General features: G+C 40.5%; 1 protein-coding gene across 1 annotated transcript in view; it reads left to right on the plus strand.

The window, feature by feature from the left end:
• ARHGEF10 (Rho guanine nucleotide exchange factor 10) overlaps positions 1-15,854 on the plus strand; it is a 140,664-nt gene that overhangs the window by 25,195 nt on the left and 99,615 nt on the right. Inside the window, exons 5-11 of the mRNA XM_054976987.1 lie at positions 1,581-1,874; positions 4,197-4,263; positions 6,655-6,734; positions 9,114-9,170; positions 10,233-10,396; positions 12,434-12,550; positions 13,552-13,666. Coding sequence (XP_054832962.1) covers positions 1,581-1,874; positions 4,197-4,263; positions 6,655-6,734; positions 9,114-9,170; positions 10,233-10,396; positions 12,434-12,550; positions 13,552-13,666 — 894 coding nt within the window. The remainder of the gene's footprint in view (positions 1-1,580; positions 1,875-4,196; positions 4,264-6,654; positions 6,735-9,113; positions 9,171-10,232; positions 10,397-12,433; positions 12,551-13,551; positions 13,667-15,854) is intronic.

Below are 15,854 nucleotides of genomic sequence, written 5' to 3' on the forward strand. Positions count from 1 at the left end.
GCATTTTTTCAAGGTACTGTTTACGTGGAAGCTTGTGCAAATCACACCATAGATTAGAACACCATTGGAGGAGTAGGCTCAACCCTCTTTCTTGTGTTCATTTCTTTCTGCAGTGAACATTTGTACAGAGTTCAGCTTATGATCAAAAAATAAATTGACAAGGAATCCCCATGTTGCCTTTGAATTCTCTTGTGTATAAAATGCCTTTAAGTGTAATTGTACTACATAATAGTGTACTCCCTGACAGCTCTATTGTTTAATTCATGTCAACAGATGAGTCAGAACCTATCACATTGTGAGCATCTCCCCTACGTTGTCATTTATATGAATCTAGGACTGAAGAGGCTAGGACCTTTCAGTTAGAAAAAGGACAACTGAGAAAGGACATGATGGATGTTTCTAAAATTAGGCAGAGGGCAGAGAGAGTGGATGATGAGACCTTTTTCTCCTCCAGTTCATTGGGGATACAAAAACTCGGGGGCACCTGATGAAGTTAATGGGCAAGAGATTCAAGATGGTCAAAAGGAAGCTTTTCTTTACTCAGCAAGGTTGTAGCTACAAGCATAGCATAGCTACAAGCATAGATAGCTTTAAAAGGGCATTGAACAAATTGGAGAGATCCATCAGTGGCTACTAGCCATAGTGACTAAAGGGAACCTCCATGTTCAGAGTAAAAAAAACCCTTTGAATACCAGTTCTAGAAGGCAATATCAGGTGAAGGCCATGGCCTCTATGCTCTGATGTTGCCTCTCAATAGTAACTGATCAGCCACTGTTTGAGGCAGGATGCTGGAATGAACAAACCACTGGTTGATCTAGCAGGACTCTTCTTATGTTCTTTGTCACCAGTGGAGAAACTCATAGTGTGATGATCAGAAGCACAAGTGTTAGATAGTATTAACAATTAAGACAACAGAATAATACATTTGGAATGTGTGATAAGGTTTTTAGTAGTTTTCATTATGGGAGCTCACCATTTTCAGCAGCATATTTTGTATGCATTTAATGCATATTAAAATGCTCGTGTGCCATCAAATAGCAACCAAGTGATGGCAACCCCAACAAGGGACTTTCACGGCAAGTAAAAAGCAGAGGTGGTTTGCCATCGCCTTCCTCTGTATAGTCTTCCTTGGTGGTCGCCTATCCAAATACTGACGCTGCTTAGCTTCTGAGTTGAGACCAGATTGGGCTCTACCACACTGTCTTCCCTCCCCTAGGTAATGCTTATGGTTTGTTAATTGGAAAGGGAATCCCTTAGATGGATAGATGGGTGGGAACATAAGAACCAAATATTCTGATTGACAACGTCTCATGAAGGAATGCATGATTTAATAGTTTTAATATGGTTGATGTTTCAGTTGAGATGTCCTACAACTTTTATGATAGAAATGTATTTTTAACCAGTAGATTGCAATGCTTAGTTGTACTGTCAACAGTAGAAACAATATTAAATAATTCACAGTGCAGTCCTGAACAACTTTATACTTCTCTAAACCCATTTACTTCAATGGACTGCATTGGTCATATAATTTTGACTACAATTCTGAAATAAAATTAAACCTTCTGTCTTCAACATTAAAGGGTCTGTAGAAAATGTAGAAGGAACTGAGAAAACGCAGAGAACTGAAGCCAATTCAGAGGGGGCTCTACCAAGGGTAAACCCCTATTCTGTCATAACCATTTCACCAATGCAAGAAAAGGAGCCATCATTGTCACCAGAGCCAAGTCCTCAAGATGGAAGTATAAGCCCTAGTCTGTCAGGAGGATATTCTGTCCCTGTGCCTTGTGGCTATGCCGTGCCATCAAATATACCACTGATTCTGCCAGCATACTCCAGTCCTGTTATAATTCGTAACATATCTGTGGATGAAGAAGGTAGTGTAATTTTGGGATTTATTGTCTATGAAGTAGTAATAATATAGTGATCCTGTTTAAGATATTCAAGACATTTAACAAGAGAAGGAAGAAACTTTATTCCTCTTTCACTATAATTTCTCCCTATGGAGAGCCAGTTTTGTGTAGTGGTTAAGAGCGGAAGGACTCTAATCTGGAGAACCAGGTTTGAGTCCCCGACTCCCCACTCCTCCACTTGAAGCCAGCTGGGTGACCTTGGGTCAGTCAGACCTCTCTCAGCCCCACTCCCCTCACAGGGTAATTGTCGTGAGGATAATAATAATATACTTTGTAAACAGCTCTGAGTGTGTCATTGAGTTGTCTAGAAGGACGGTATATAAATCAAATGTTGTTGTAATTGTTGTTGTTATTATAATGTTGTACATCCAACTTCAGTTCAAGCCAAATTCTTGCATATTGCTTAATGGAACACTCAGTGTTGGTTTTCTGGAGCAGAGATGCATATGGTTGCCAACTTTCCTCCAAAGTTCTGGATTTCATTGATTTTTAATATGTTTGTAGCGATCAGAGCAAAAAGTCACAGTCTCACATTTCTGATTTTAATATATTTTGAGACATATTACCTTTGCATCTGTCAGGGTTTAACATATCACCTACTCTTGACTTTCAGTATTACTTTATTTGTTTTATTTTATTTATGTCATTTATAGTCCGCCTTTCTCACTGCGACTCAAGGCGGATTACACAGTATGAGATTAGTACAATCCGTATCAAGTACATTTCCATACAGTATCAAGGACATTTCCATAAATAATACCATAGGGTAAATAGATACAAGTTTAAAAAGATATAGCATTAGCAAGAATCCAATACAAGTAAAATAAAGTACTGAAACAGAACATAATCACTTCTAGGACTGACATTAAACAACTTAAAGCACACGTAGTACATAGGAGTATTCAAAGCAACAGATAATATGTAAGACAATATAGTGATGAAGTCTATAGTCCCTAACTCATTAGCGAAGCATCTGAGACCCCATCCCTACAATACGGCCCTCCCATATGAGTCAAAAGCCTTTTTGAATAATTCAGTTTTGCATCGTTTGCAGAAAGCCTGGAGAGTGGGGGCTCTCCTTACCTCCTCAGGCAGGTCATTCCACAGGATAGGGGCCACCACAGAGAAAGCACGTGTATGGGCTGCTGTTGATTTCACCCATGTGCAGCCTGGCACCTGCAGGAGATCCTGTTCAGATGAGTGAAACTGCCATGGAGGAACATAGGGAGGGAGGTGGTCCCGAGGTAGGCTGGACCAAGGTCATGAAGAGCTTTGTATGTAATAACCAGTACCTTGAACTGAGCACAGTAACTGATAGGTAGCTAATGGAGTGACTGTAGGATGGGAGTGATGCTCCTGCTCCTGCTTGCTTCTGATAACAGTCGAGCTGCAGCATTTTGCACTAATTGGACCCTCCTAGTTAGTTTAGATGGGACACCTATGTATAATGCATTACAATAGTCAAGTTTCCATGTTACCATAGCATGGATCCAGGTGGCCAGGCTGGCCATGTTGAGCTAATAAGCCATCTTCCAGGCAAGAGTGAGGTTGTAAAAAGGATTTTTTGCTGCTGCCTTAACTTGTTTTTCTAGTAGTAGCGCTGGATCCAGTATAACTCCTGTTGTACTCCTGTTGTACTCCTGTTGTACTTTTTCACTTCCTTTTCTTGCCTTCGGAGCCCCTGCCCTGCCCCGTTTTGTTCCTGGGGGTTAGCAGATCCTCAGGAACAGTATTGGGTACAAAGTGGAAGGGAAGAACTGGTGGAAATCGCTACCCCCTCTTTTGCAAACAGAAATGCCATTCCATAGGAGAAATTGCATGGCTAGATACATCTTAGTAAAATGTAGTTCAAAAATTATAAGGAGATGTAGGTTGACCTGAGTTTTGTTCACATATCTATATTTGTTTTCTCCTTTTGCATTTACAAAACATTTATGGAGTCATTTATGTTAGATAATGGTTATCAACAGTGCTTTTTTTCTGGGAAAAGAGGTGGTGGAACTCAGTGAGTTGCCCTTGGAGAAAATGGTCACATGGCTGGTGGCCCCGCCCCCTGATCTCCAGACAGAGGAGAGTTTAGATTGGAGGGCAATCTAATCTCCCCTCTGTCTGGAGGTCAGGGGGCGGGGCCACCAGCCATGTGACCATTTTCGAGAGGTTCCGGAACTCCGTTCCACTGCGTTCCAGCTGGAAAAAAGCCCTGGTTATCATATATTAATATTGGTGTTGAATGCAATATAATAATTGCATCACTATTGAGAGAACTTCTATTTCCATTTTTTTCAGCAAATGTTCAAGTACTAGCTGAAGACTGTCATTTAAATTCCCAGAGCTCTGAGGATCCACAGAACAGGTAATTCACAAACTTTAAAAGCATTTATTCATAAAAGAGACTGTAAAATGTGAACTGCATCAGAAAGATAATCTTCTCTTGGGCTCTGTCCCTCTTTCCACTTTTCTAGTACAGAACCTTTTCCCTTCTTTCTATTCCTCTCCCTTTATGATTTCTACCATTCCACTTTCTGTTACCTTCAACAGTTTCCTTCTCTCTGCTTGTCAAGCCAATGCCCTCTGCGCCCATCTTTAATCAGCCTAACTTTACATTTATGGCAGCTTTTCTTTTTCTTGACTCTTGCTGCGGATTACTTTTGAAATCTTCCTTGGACATCCCTCTTATGTAGGTAGGATTCCTCAGTAAGAGCTCCTGGCAGTTAGAGCTTCTGGAATAAATTAAAAGATAACATCTTGTTAAGCAATGCAGTCACACCCAGGTTGCTGAACATAGGCTTCTAGGTGGAGCATACAGGCAGCATTATTAACCAAAACCTATCATGATCCCACTGATAACTGTAATACCTTTGTTGTATTCCTGAAGTGCACATATATGCATTACTGTAGTTGGACAATGACTCCTCCAGAAATAGATTTTTCTGACACAAGGATTACTGCTCTTCACCATTTTCTTCTCCCCCATTCCTCCCTTCTGACTCCAGGAAGGTTGATCTCCATGGTTACAGGAGCCTCTTGGAGCAATAGCCAGGAGAGCTGGTGAGCTGCCTGATGAGGGTTAAAGGGAGAGAAGTTGCTCCGTTCTCCATCTTCTGTCAGTTAAGAAGAGTCTGGAAGGGTGATTTTACTCCCTTGTCCTCCTTGCTGCACCACACTGGCCTATGCAGCTATTAATCCATGTGGTTCCCATTACCATGGGCATCAACTTTACTCTTCCTCCCATAAGGGTTGTGCTGCCTCTTACTAAAGGCTGGGTTATTCCCATTCAGACATTATTAAACAAAGGGCTTTTTTCTGGGAAAAGAGTTGGTGGAACTCAGTGGGTTTCCCTCGGAGAAAATGGTCACATGGCTGGTGGCCCCGCCCCCTGATCTCCAGACAGTTTAGATTGCGCAGAGGGCAATCTAAACTCCCCTCTGTCTGGAGATCAGGGGGCAAGGCCACCAGCCATGTGACCATTTTCAAGAGGTTCTGGAACTCCGTTCCACCGCGTTCCAGCTGAAAAAAACCCCTGATTAAACACATTTCTTTGTGGAGTCTGGGAAATTGGGGATGGCTTTGCATGGTCCTGCCATTTTCCTCCTGTGCAGTGGTAATAAATAGGGCTCCATGCACTTGTTGCTCATAGGGTCTTGATACTGTTGTGCTTGCATGCCGTGCAAAGTATCCCTTACTCTAGGGGCAGGGATACACTGTGGCCTTGATCTTAGTGTCAAAAAATAAAATATGCTGGATTTGCAACTCCCGTGCATCTTGATTATTGTGACCCCTGTGCATCACATTCTGCATGAAACTGACAAGAATCATGAGATTCTTGTCAATCACACTTCTGCCATATCTGGTGTTGTTAGCTTATATCTTCATGTGCTCCAATTCCCTCTTAGAATGAGCAGCAACAGTGGGAGCAGGAAATGAAGTGATGATAGGCTCAGAGGATGAGGATTCTATCATCTCTTTTTCTTCAGGCCCAGAAGCTGGGCTTTGTAGGTCTCCTAGCCTCAGCTGTTCCGCTCTAGCTCTCCAGCCTGTCTTATGACAGGGGGAGGGTAGAAACTGGGGCACTGATGGTCTAAAGGATGAATGAGTGGCTCATGAATCCCAACAGGAGTGTGCCTTGGATTGATTGAACCACGTGCTCTCTCTCGCCTTTCCTTTCAGTTTCATGGGACACAGAATAGTGTGGTTGAAAGACAGAATAGACCCAGGTACAAATGATGGTATTGCAAAATAGAAACAAGATTAGGAAATAATTAATTACTTTAATGATGAATTACAGAGTGGATTAAATGGACAATGGGTGGATGGAAGAAACAAGCAGGAAGTTTATCACTTGCCCCTATCCCCATAGAATGCAATACACGTGGGAGAGGCATTTTAATCTCTTCTCATCATTATAGGCCAGCATGTGGGTCAAATAAACATGTAGAGCCTTCTTACTGCGGGATGTGGAGAAAATGATGCAGCATTTAAAATAGGGAAAAAGTATTTCCTTGTGAATGATGGTAGTATTGGTGAGTACCTCAAGCAGCAGTGTGATTACAAGGGATGGTTAAGGCACAATGCTTATGGGAGTTCTGCCTAACTGAAGGACTTGTAATGAACAAAATTTGTGGAATTGTGTGTTCTGCTCCCTGTTACTTCAAAAGTTTAAAAATATTTATATAATTATAATCTACACTATGGCAAGAATACACAAAATACTGGGATTAATAATCTGTAACATTTTATTTTAAAGTGAAGATAATCAGGGGAATAAAGATGACAGTGCCTTAGTCAAATGGGCCGCTGATCCTGCCAACACTGAGTGGATGGAGAGTAAGTATTGGCAATTCAAAGTTCTTCTAAATTAGTTGGTAAGTCTGGGTTTATAGATGATGATAGAGCAATGGTCTGTTTATATCTAGTTTAATATTGTCCACAGTTACTGCCCGAAGTTAGAGAAGTATCTCTAGTATCTCAAGTAGACAGAGATTTCCCCCCTAATTGCTCCTTTCTGTGATGCTTGAACTGGAGATTCCAGGGATTGTGCCTTGGAACAATGCTCTACCATTGAACACAACTTCTTGATTTAATCTAGAATGAGTTGGTTTATTATTGTTTCTTGGACCCATATGAAACTGGTTTCTTCATTCAAGATAGATTCAGTAGTTACACATACAGTTGCCTCCCTGTAAGGATACTGCAGTCACCCACCAGGTTAGATTCCCAATGTGGATGTTGTCATTGCTTTGTTATAGGCAAGTAATCCAGTCCTCTTGATGTCAGATTCTATCTGGTTTTGATTTTTGTCTTGGGAAACTCAAATGTGAAGTTGTTGACCTACTAACAAATAAATGTAAAGTCACTAAAATCAGCCATTGTACTGGAGAACTGGAGAGTAGCAAACTTTACACTGCTTTTTAAGAAGAGGTCCTGCAAGGAACTGGGAAATTACATCTGTCCCAAGCAAATTAGTAGAAACTGTAATCAAAGATAGAATTATTAAGCACATAGAGGAACATAGCCTGCTGGGGGGAAATCAACATGGCTTTTGCTGCAGGAAGTTCTGTCTCATCAATCTTTTGGAGTTCTTTGAGAAAGTGAACAAAGATACTGATAACAGTTACCCAGTAGACATTATATACTTGGACATTCAAGAGACTTGTGACTGAAGACTCCTGAATAAGCTGTAGAAGTCATGGAATAAGAGGATAGGTCATGTTATGTATTAAAAATTGGCTAAACAAAAGGAAGTGGAAAGTAGGAATAAATGGACAGTTCGCACAATGGAGAGCAGTAAGGGTCCCACAAGAATCGGTATTGGGGCTGGTGCTATTTAATTTGTTCATAAATTATCTGGAACTTAGGGAAAACAGTGTAATGGCTAGGCTTGTGTTTGACCCAAAATTATTCAGGATAGTGAAAACCAAAGCTGACTAATGGTCATTTCCACACGTCCCGATATAGCAATAAATTCACAGACCAAGAGTATCTTCCTGGTGTGATTTCTGATGTCATCACGCCATGAGAGTGATCATGCCAGAAAGACAACTAAGGGGGGACATGCTAGAGGTTTATAAACTTATACATGGGGTAGAGAAAGTGGACAGAGAACTTTTTGCTGTCTCTCCCCAAATAATAGAACTCAAGGGCGTCCAGTGAAGCTGAAGGTCAATAGATTCAGGATGGACAAAAGGAAATACTGCTTTACTCAACAAGTGATTAAATTGTGAAATTTTCTGCCAGAGGATGTAATGATAGCCACTGGCATAGACTCTTTTAAAAGAGAATTAGGTTGATTCATTGAGAATAGGTAGATCAGTGGCTACTAGCCATGCTGACTAAAGGGAACCTCCACATTTGGAGGCAGTAAACCTCTGGATACCAGCACCAGAAGGCAACATTAGGGAAAGCCTCAGACATTATGCTGTGTTGGTGGTGCTCAACTGGTTGGCCACTGTGTGAGACAGGATGTTGGACTAGATAGACCACTGGTCTGATCCAGCAGGGCTCTTCTTATTTCTTAAAAGGTTTGTTTATTTATTTGAAAGTTATATGCCACCTTTCCACCCAAAATAGGGTTCCTAAGATGGCAAACAATAAATATTAAAACACTTAAAACATTAAAATAACATTTAAAATGTATATATGAATACAAATATATGGACATACAAACAAATGTGGACACGCACACACAAACCAGGGAGGAGACCAATAAGAGTTTACTGGGAGTACTGGTTCTGCTCAACCCCTTCATCTTGAGAAAGTAAAATTATGCATTATATTACCCATGTAGTGGAGAAGGCACTAATATATATGATGCATATTATCTTCTAGATAATATGCATCATATATCTCAATATGTATGCATCTCAATAAGATTCTCTGGAAAAGTCAGTAATGCCAGGAGAAGTGGAAGACAGTAGGAAAAGAAGAAGACCTAAAATGAGATGGCTTGACTTACTAAAAGAAGCCACATCCTCCAGTTTGCAAGATCTGAGCAAGTCTGTTAATGATAGGACGTTTTGGAGGTCTTTCATGCATAGGGTCTCCATAGGTCAGAGGCATCTTGATATCACTTAACTCACATACATATTATTGCTGCTATTTCTATTTAATGTTTTTATGACTGCATCTCTGCTTATTTCAGGTCAGTTTTTAAAGGAATCTGTCAAATAATCTATCAAGCATCCCCTCACTTTTTTTTGTTTTTAGATGCAGATGAGGTAATATATGATGATGTACCAAGAGAAAATTCAGACTCTGAACCAGGTAGGAATTTGTTACAAAGAAACAAAAGATCTGCATTCTGCACCAATTAAAGCATCTACATGTGGATTAACACTTCCCAGGAAAATAATTTGTTTTCTAATGTCGTCCCACCTGTTGATGTTTTTTCTTCTGTTTTTTTAATGTCTTGAAATTTTAATGACTTGGCATTATCAATAAAACCAAAGACATCTCATCGTAAAGATTGAATGTGTTTGTTTTTAAAACTCATATTCAACAGCTGCACGTGAATAATGCTCTGACATCAAATCCAAAAAGTCCTGGGAATTTCAATTGTGAAGTCTCATTCCAACTTTTTCTATTAATCAAAACATAGAGTTTACCTGGACCAGTGGGGCACCAATGCAATCCTAAGCAAAGTTATAATCTTTTAAGTCCAAAAGAGCAAGTGTCCTGTGGCGCCTATAAGATTAACAAAATTTGTGGTCTTTGTTAGTCTTATAGGTGCTGCTGGACTCTTGCTGTTTTCTACAGACAGACTAACACACTGAGATCTTGCTCTTTTCTGCAAACAAACATGGCTACTCATCTTGGTCTTTTAAGTCCAGTTGTGTTCAATGGACTTAGAATGGTGCAACTGTCCTTAGGATTGCGCCACACATATGCTAAATACTTCAACCAATGGCTTCACTGGTGAAGGCTTTTCTCATGTTAGTTTTGGAAACGGTAGGCTCATTCATATGCGTCACACAAAATGCATGAAAACATTATTGAAACTAAACAAACTTGTGATGTCTAAAACTTTTTTCTGATTCTTGCCCTTTATGTGCTCATTCTCTCATGTCAGATCCCCATGTAAGATTAATAATTTGGTGTTGCCTGGAGACAAAGTGGTATGGGTACTAAGCATGCAGTTTATATGCTTTATGGGCAAAGCTACTTGGGGGTGATCTGGGGTGAAGAAGCTATGGGCAGTAAACTTGTTAAAAATCACTGCTAAATAAGGCTTTACTAGGAAAAGTCATCATTTAGGTGCTGTATTTGTAATATATCTGAACTTTTTCATAGCCTTAAAAATAATATTTTGCAAATTAATGCATGCAGAGGAGATGATTTACGACGATGTTGAGAATGGCGATGAAGGTGGAAATAGCTCTCTAGACTATGGGTGGAGTTCAAGCGAGTTTGAAAGCTACGAAGAACAAAGTGACTCCGAGTGTAAAAATGGAATGCCAAGTTCCTTTCTGCGAGGCAACCACAGAAGACAAGTATGTAAATTCACAGTCACGTTCTTCTAGTATATGATAGGGCAGGCTTCCAGGGACCATAGTTTCCCAAGCTTTATGTTGTCCAATTTTTTTCATGCATCCAATATCGAACTTCCATCATCATCACATATCTATTTCTAAACTGGGCTATAGATGTATGAACACTAAATCTGCAAAATGGAGTGAGAGACAGATGGGAGATTTCTCTACAAACCTGAAGGAAGTTCCACATTTGCAGAAAAATCTGATATTGAAAAAAAATACATCAGAGGATTAAAGCTCCCCAAAATGACAGAAACAACACCTGTATCTTTAAGAAATGAATGCCCATTGATCTCTCAGTTGCTGTTTTAAAGTTGCTAGGCAATGACAATATTGCTAAGCCTCCCAAGCCTTGTTTTTTCTAAAGTAAAGCCATGGAGTGAGGGTAGGAGGCCCAGAAACACCTGGAAAAGGTCCTGCCCCTCATGTCCAACAATGGAGGAGGACTTTCTAGGCCCCTTAACTGCCACTCTTCTTTCTCTCCTTCCCACCCACCAGCCAGTCTGCCTTTAGCAGCCACTGCATGACCCAAGCCCAGCAGGGTGGTGATGGGTTGATGGGAAGAAGGAAGCAGAAAAAGGAGAGAGGCTATGGGGGCTGCCAGAGAAGGAAAAGAAGAAATTGGGGGGGGGAAGGGAGTATACAGGGGATAAAGAGATGTTCCCCTGCTTGTTACACCTAATTCTCAAATGGCCGCAGCTGTGGATTCTTAAGTCCATGAACTGGGTCCAGATAGAAAGAAAAGGTACTTTTCCGCAAAGTTTGGGGAACCTCTAGGTTTGCAAAGAAGTCCAAAAAGTTAAAAAAGAAGAGCTGTTTAAATCCCCCAGAAAAGAGGGACATTTTCTGTGCTTATTCAGATAATGGGCTTCCATTGGCCTTCCACGGTAATTGGAGGGAGAACTGCTGCCATTTGACCCAGATAGATGAAGTCAGAGGTGGGTAAGGAAGGTAGGAGTTACTGCCCTCCATTCCTCTACATCCCTATGTCGCTGCTTCCCACATGGTAGCTGGGAATGGTAGGGAGTGGTAGGCAGGCAGATCAGCGACAATGGGGAGGCAGTTTGGCAGGCAAGCAGAATAGTGGCAGAGTAGGGGGAGAGGTGGGCTAGATTTCCTCTGCCCATGAGTTTATTGTGGGTGCTTGCAGGGGGGGAGGGGAAGCCTTAGCGCAGACGGGAATGAGAAGTGGGGAGGATGAGATTCTTCACCTGTGAGTGGGTCCCCATTTATATTTTAAAGTGATAAAAAACATGTCCAGAAAAAAATGACATAAACCCCACAAACCTATAGTAGTTTATAAATATACACAAATGCAGTTTTACAACATAGTGATTATCTTTGCTTCTTTCTCACCTGCTGAAATCCCATCAATGACATACATTATAGAATACATATGACTTTAAAGCTCACCGTTTTTCTTTTAAGACTGGTTTGTCTTCCTGATCTACATTTCAAAAGTCTCAAAACTTGCATTTGTCGTTGCCCTTCCCTTATAATTGTCCTTTTTGTGTTAATTGCTTGGACAACCAAATCTGGTTCATTCTTTCTTAATTTAAAGCAAGCTAAAACAGGCAGAAGATAATGGGTTAATGTTGTTTATAGGAGCTGGAAATACTTCCAAGGTGGATTTCCATAATTTTGTATTGTTGCAAAGTCTAAATTGGATTTTTAAAATATGATTTAAAATATTGTTTTTTAAAATATGATTGAGAGTGGTAGTTACTAGTTAGAGCACCCTAAAAGCATAAAAATATGTTCAGATGTGATAAGTGCAACATTTGCTATATGTTATTCACACAAGTTTTAAAATCGTGGTGTGTTGCCTATGAATGAACCAACAAAATTCCCGTATGTAATTTTAATGAAAATAGCAGATAATTAATTATCTGTTTTAATGATTGCAAACCCTTTTCTTATCTGGCCACCAGGATGCATGATACGGCTGAAGAGTTTAGCACAAAGTTTAAGATTGTATCTTTTTGTATGCTATAGCTTTCTCATGACCTAACGCGTTTAAAGGAGCACTATGAAAAAAAGATGAGAGATTTGATGGCAAACACGGTGGGAGCGGTAGAGATTCAGCAACTAAGGCAAAAACATGAGCTGAAGGTAGCGTAGCTGATTTTTGTAACAAGATAAATGTTAAAAATGATTGTTCTTCAAACACAATGAATGTGTGTTTCAATATACAAGATTGAAGGGGAAAATTGGACAGTATGTATTCAGATTGTACTTGGTCAATGGCCTTAAAAGAACGTTGTCAAGGACTATTATGTGAGCCAGCATCTTTGTCTTTTTGCATATAACACTTTGAAAATTAAATAGAAAAATTGATTTCTTACTTTGATGTTTCAGTCTGTTCTGTATAGATATATCTTCATGGCTAAATACAGATGGCAAAAAGTATAAATTGAAATTGAAAGATTTTTAATAGAGATTAAATGAATAAAGGCACCTTTCTCATCTTTCTGCTCAAATGCATTCTGGTATAGTAATGTGAAACTGATGATAATAGTATAGTTCTTTTGTAGCATTATTTTATTCTGTTTTAATAGAATATAGTCAGGAAAAAGCCATTCTTTTAGTGACCAGAAGGAGATGGTTTTTCAAGCATGCAAATGCAGCAAAAATTAGGGGACCATCCAGTCTCTTTTTCTACATAGATCCGTTTCATCATTTCTATGTGGGTGTTACCATGTGGGCAGATTGTCCTGTTCTCCTTTGTGCATGAGTGGATCATGATCATGCCCCTACACTTACGTTAAGAGTTCATCACTACAGAACATAAACAGGAATATAATTATTTTGCAAACAAAATGCAGTATTTAAGTCAAGTTGGCCTCCTGTGGGGTGACTCACAGTGTGTGTGTGTGTGTTTAATGTAAAATAATGAAACTTTCTTTTTAAAATAATTAAGGACAGATGCTCGGATCTCAAAGTAAACATATCAATATACAGCGTGAAATATTGTCTTTGGTCACTGCACCTTGACAGTGTTCTTTTCAAGAGCATCTGTTTGCTTTCAGTGTCTGCTACGGCACTTCTGAGCTATTGGATTCTACTTTTATTATTCACTGAACTTGTAGAATGTGTTTATTACTGTCTTGCAGATGCAAAAGCTCATGAGGGCTGCCAGGGAAGGCACCAAAGACGGTCTCGAAAAAACTAAAGCTGCTGTGAAGAAAGGTCGATCGTTCATTAAAACAAAGTCATTTATTAGTCAGGGTATGTCATGATCACTATTTTAGTAGATACTAGAAACTATATCAATTGCTTCAAAAATGACTAGCTGTATTATAGGTCATGTGCATTTAACATCTCATGGATTCTATAATTTTTAAAGCAATTACAACATTTCTGCTTGTGCATTGCTGGGTTTCTGTATCCTTATTTCCATTTCCAAGTCAATCACTTGTATATCAGGGAGATGTTTAAGAAACCTGCTTATAAATATAAAATTGGTTTATTTGTAACCACATAAAATAGAATTTCAATCTTCAAAATGTCCAGAACAAGAAAATAAAAATATCAGCTTGACCAAGATTGTGCTGGTGCAGATAACATCTGTTCAGGGAATAAAAACTAAAAATGTACTTATTCTGTATGAGTATTTTATGTTTTAATCTATCTTTACTGAAGGCAACAGCCATTAACTCTAGCAAAAATATTACTTTGAGTGGTTGGAAGATCTTTTGTGATTTAAATTTTATTTTCAAGCATGTATGCATTTTACTGGCTTCCAAGGTTGTCTGAGTATGCCTTGGAAAAGAAATTAAGTTAGAATGATACTGTCTAATTGTTCTACAGTGACATGGACAGTGATCCTGGGTCAAAGGGCTAAGGCCTAGTCCAGTAAAAATAATGTCAAAAGGGGCTCTTGGGATCACTTGCTAGACATGGAGCTATATGAACCTTCCAGTGAACAAATGTATTTTCAGATACTGATAGGGATTATGTGACCTTCACCAGCTGGATAATTGTTTGGCTTGTTTATTACACAGTCATTGCACTTGACTTTTCTTCATAGAAGGTCCTGTATTTTTGCTGGTAGATCATCATTTCAGATATTTAATCAGAATGCAGCTGGCTTTCTTTAAAAAAAACATACTTCATCAAAGTCCTTCACAAAAGAGTATCCAGTGTTAATTCACTTGTCTGTGCAGTAGATATACACCTAGTTGAAAGCTGCATGTGGCAGCATTTTTCCACATAAAAGGAACTGGGCACTCATAGGTTTCTCAGACATGAAAGCATACTCATGTATCATTTAGGTCCAGTTCCATGTTGTACAGAAAATGTATTTGTCACAAGCAAGTCTTTCTGTATTGTTATAAAATGCATGGGGGACATGTTCTAGATGGTAGTAATTGACTCCCGGATGCATGTCATTATAATGCTTAATTATGCTGGTTAGCTCCTGTGAAATGTGAGTATAAAGGCACATGTAAATACAGATTTCTCTTGTCTTTTCCAATAGCCCCCTTTGACTCCTAAAAAAACTGATGCTGGAGATCAGGGGAGCCTCTTAAACAAAATGCCCTGAGGTACGGGGAACTGCACTAAGGAGAGGGAATTGTCACTAACTCCTCCTTCAATTATCAGGATCTCTTGTGTCAGTGGAAGCTGGCAGGGGAGACACCTTGTTCATGAAGGAGGTTTTCTGAGGGTGAAGCTCAGCTCTTGTACTGCAGGTGTGCTGAGTGACCCCCTGCAATTCCCCCAAATGCAAGAAAATTCACTGCATAATTTGTGCATCAGTGGAAGCACTCTGGCAGAAAAGGGAATTGGGGGCAACTTCGTACTGCCTTCCCCTACGAAACACGGCATTTTGTTTGCAAAACTCACCCACTATCAGTTTTTCAGCTGTCAGCAGGGGCGGCGCAAGGGTTTACGGCGGTTGCAGCCGGCTGGCCAGGTGCCCCCCCTCACACGCGCGCAAGCGGCAGCCTGCATGATGACGTCACGCGTGACATCATCACGGGAGCTCGTGCCCCGCCGCTGGCCCGATTGCTGCGCAGGCAGCTCTTATGGTGCATGGGTGGCCTCCGAGCTCTCCCGCTTGGTTGCATGCGCTGCCGCAGATGCCTGCCTGTGGTGGCTCCGCCTGGCCAGGGGTGTGTGCTGGCGGCGGCAGCGATGCAGGGTGGGAGGGATAGGAGGCTGCAGCTCTGTGGCGCATGCTCTTGCCCCCCGCGCCTCCTCCAGTGCTCCCTCCGGCACCCTGCGCCTGAGGCCACCGCCTACCTGGCCTCAGTGGGCGTGCCAGCCCTGGCTGTCAGCAGGGGTTTCTTGGGAAGGAGGAAAGTGGAAAAGATCATGCCTACACACCAGAGCATATGTAATTCATAGGATCCAGACCCTTGATCTCTGCTACACACTTCTGAGTAATGTTCACTGCAAACCTATATGCTTT

The sequence above is a fragment of the Eublepharis macularius genome, chromosome 1, assembly GCF_028583425.1.
Source record: "Eublepharis macularius isolate TG4126 chromosome 1, MPM_Emac_v1.0, whole genome shotgun sequence".
NCBI lineage: Eukaryota > Metazoa > Chordata > Lepidosauria > Squamata > Eublepharidae > Eublepharis > Eublepharis macularius.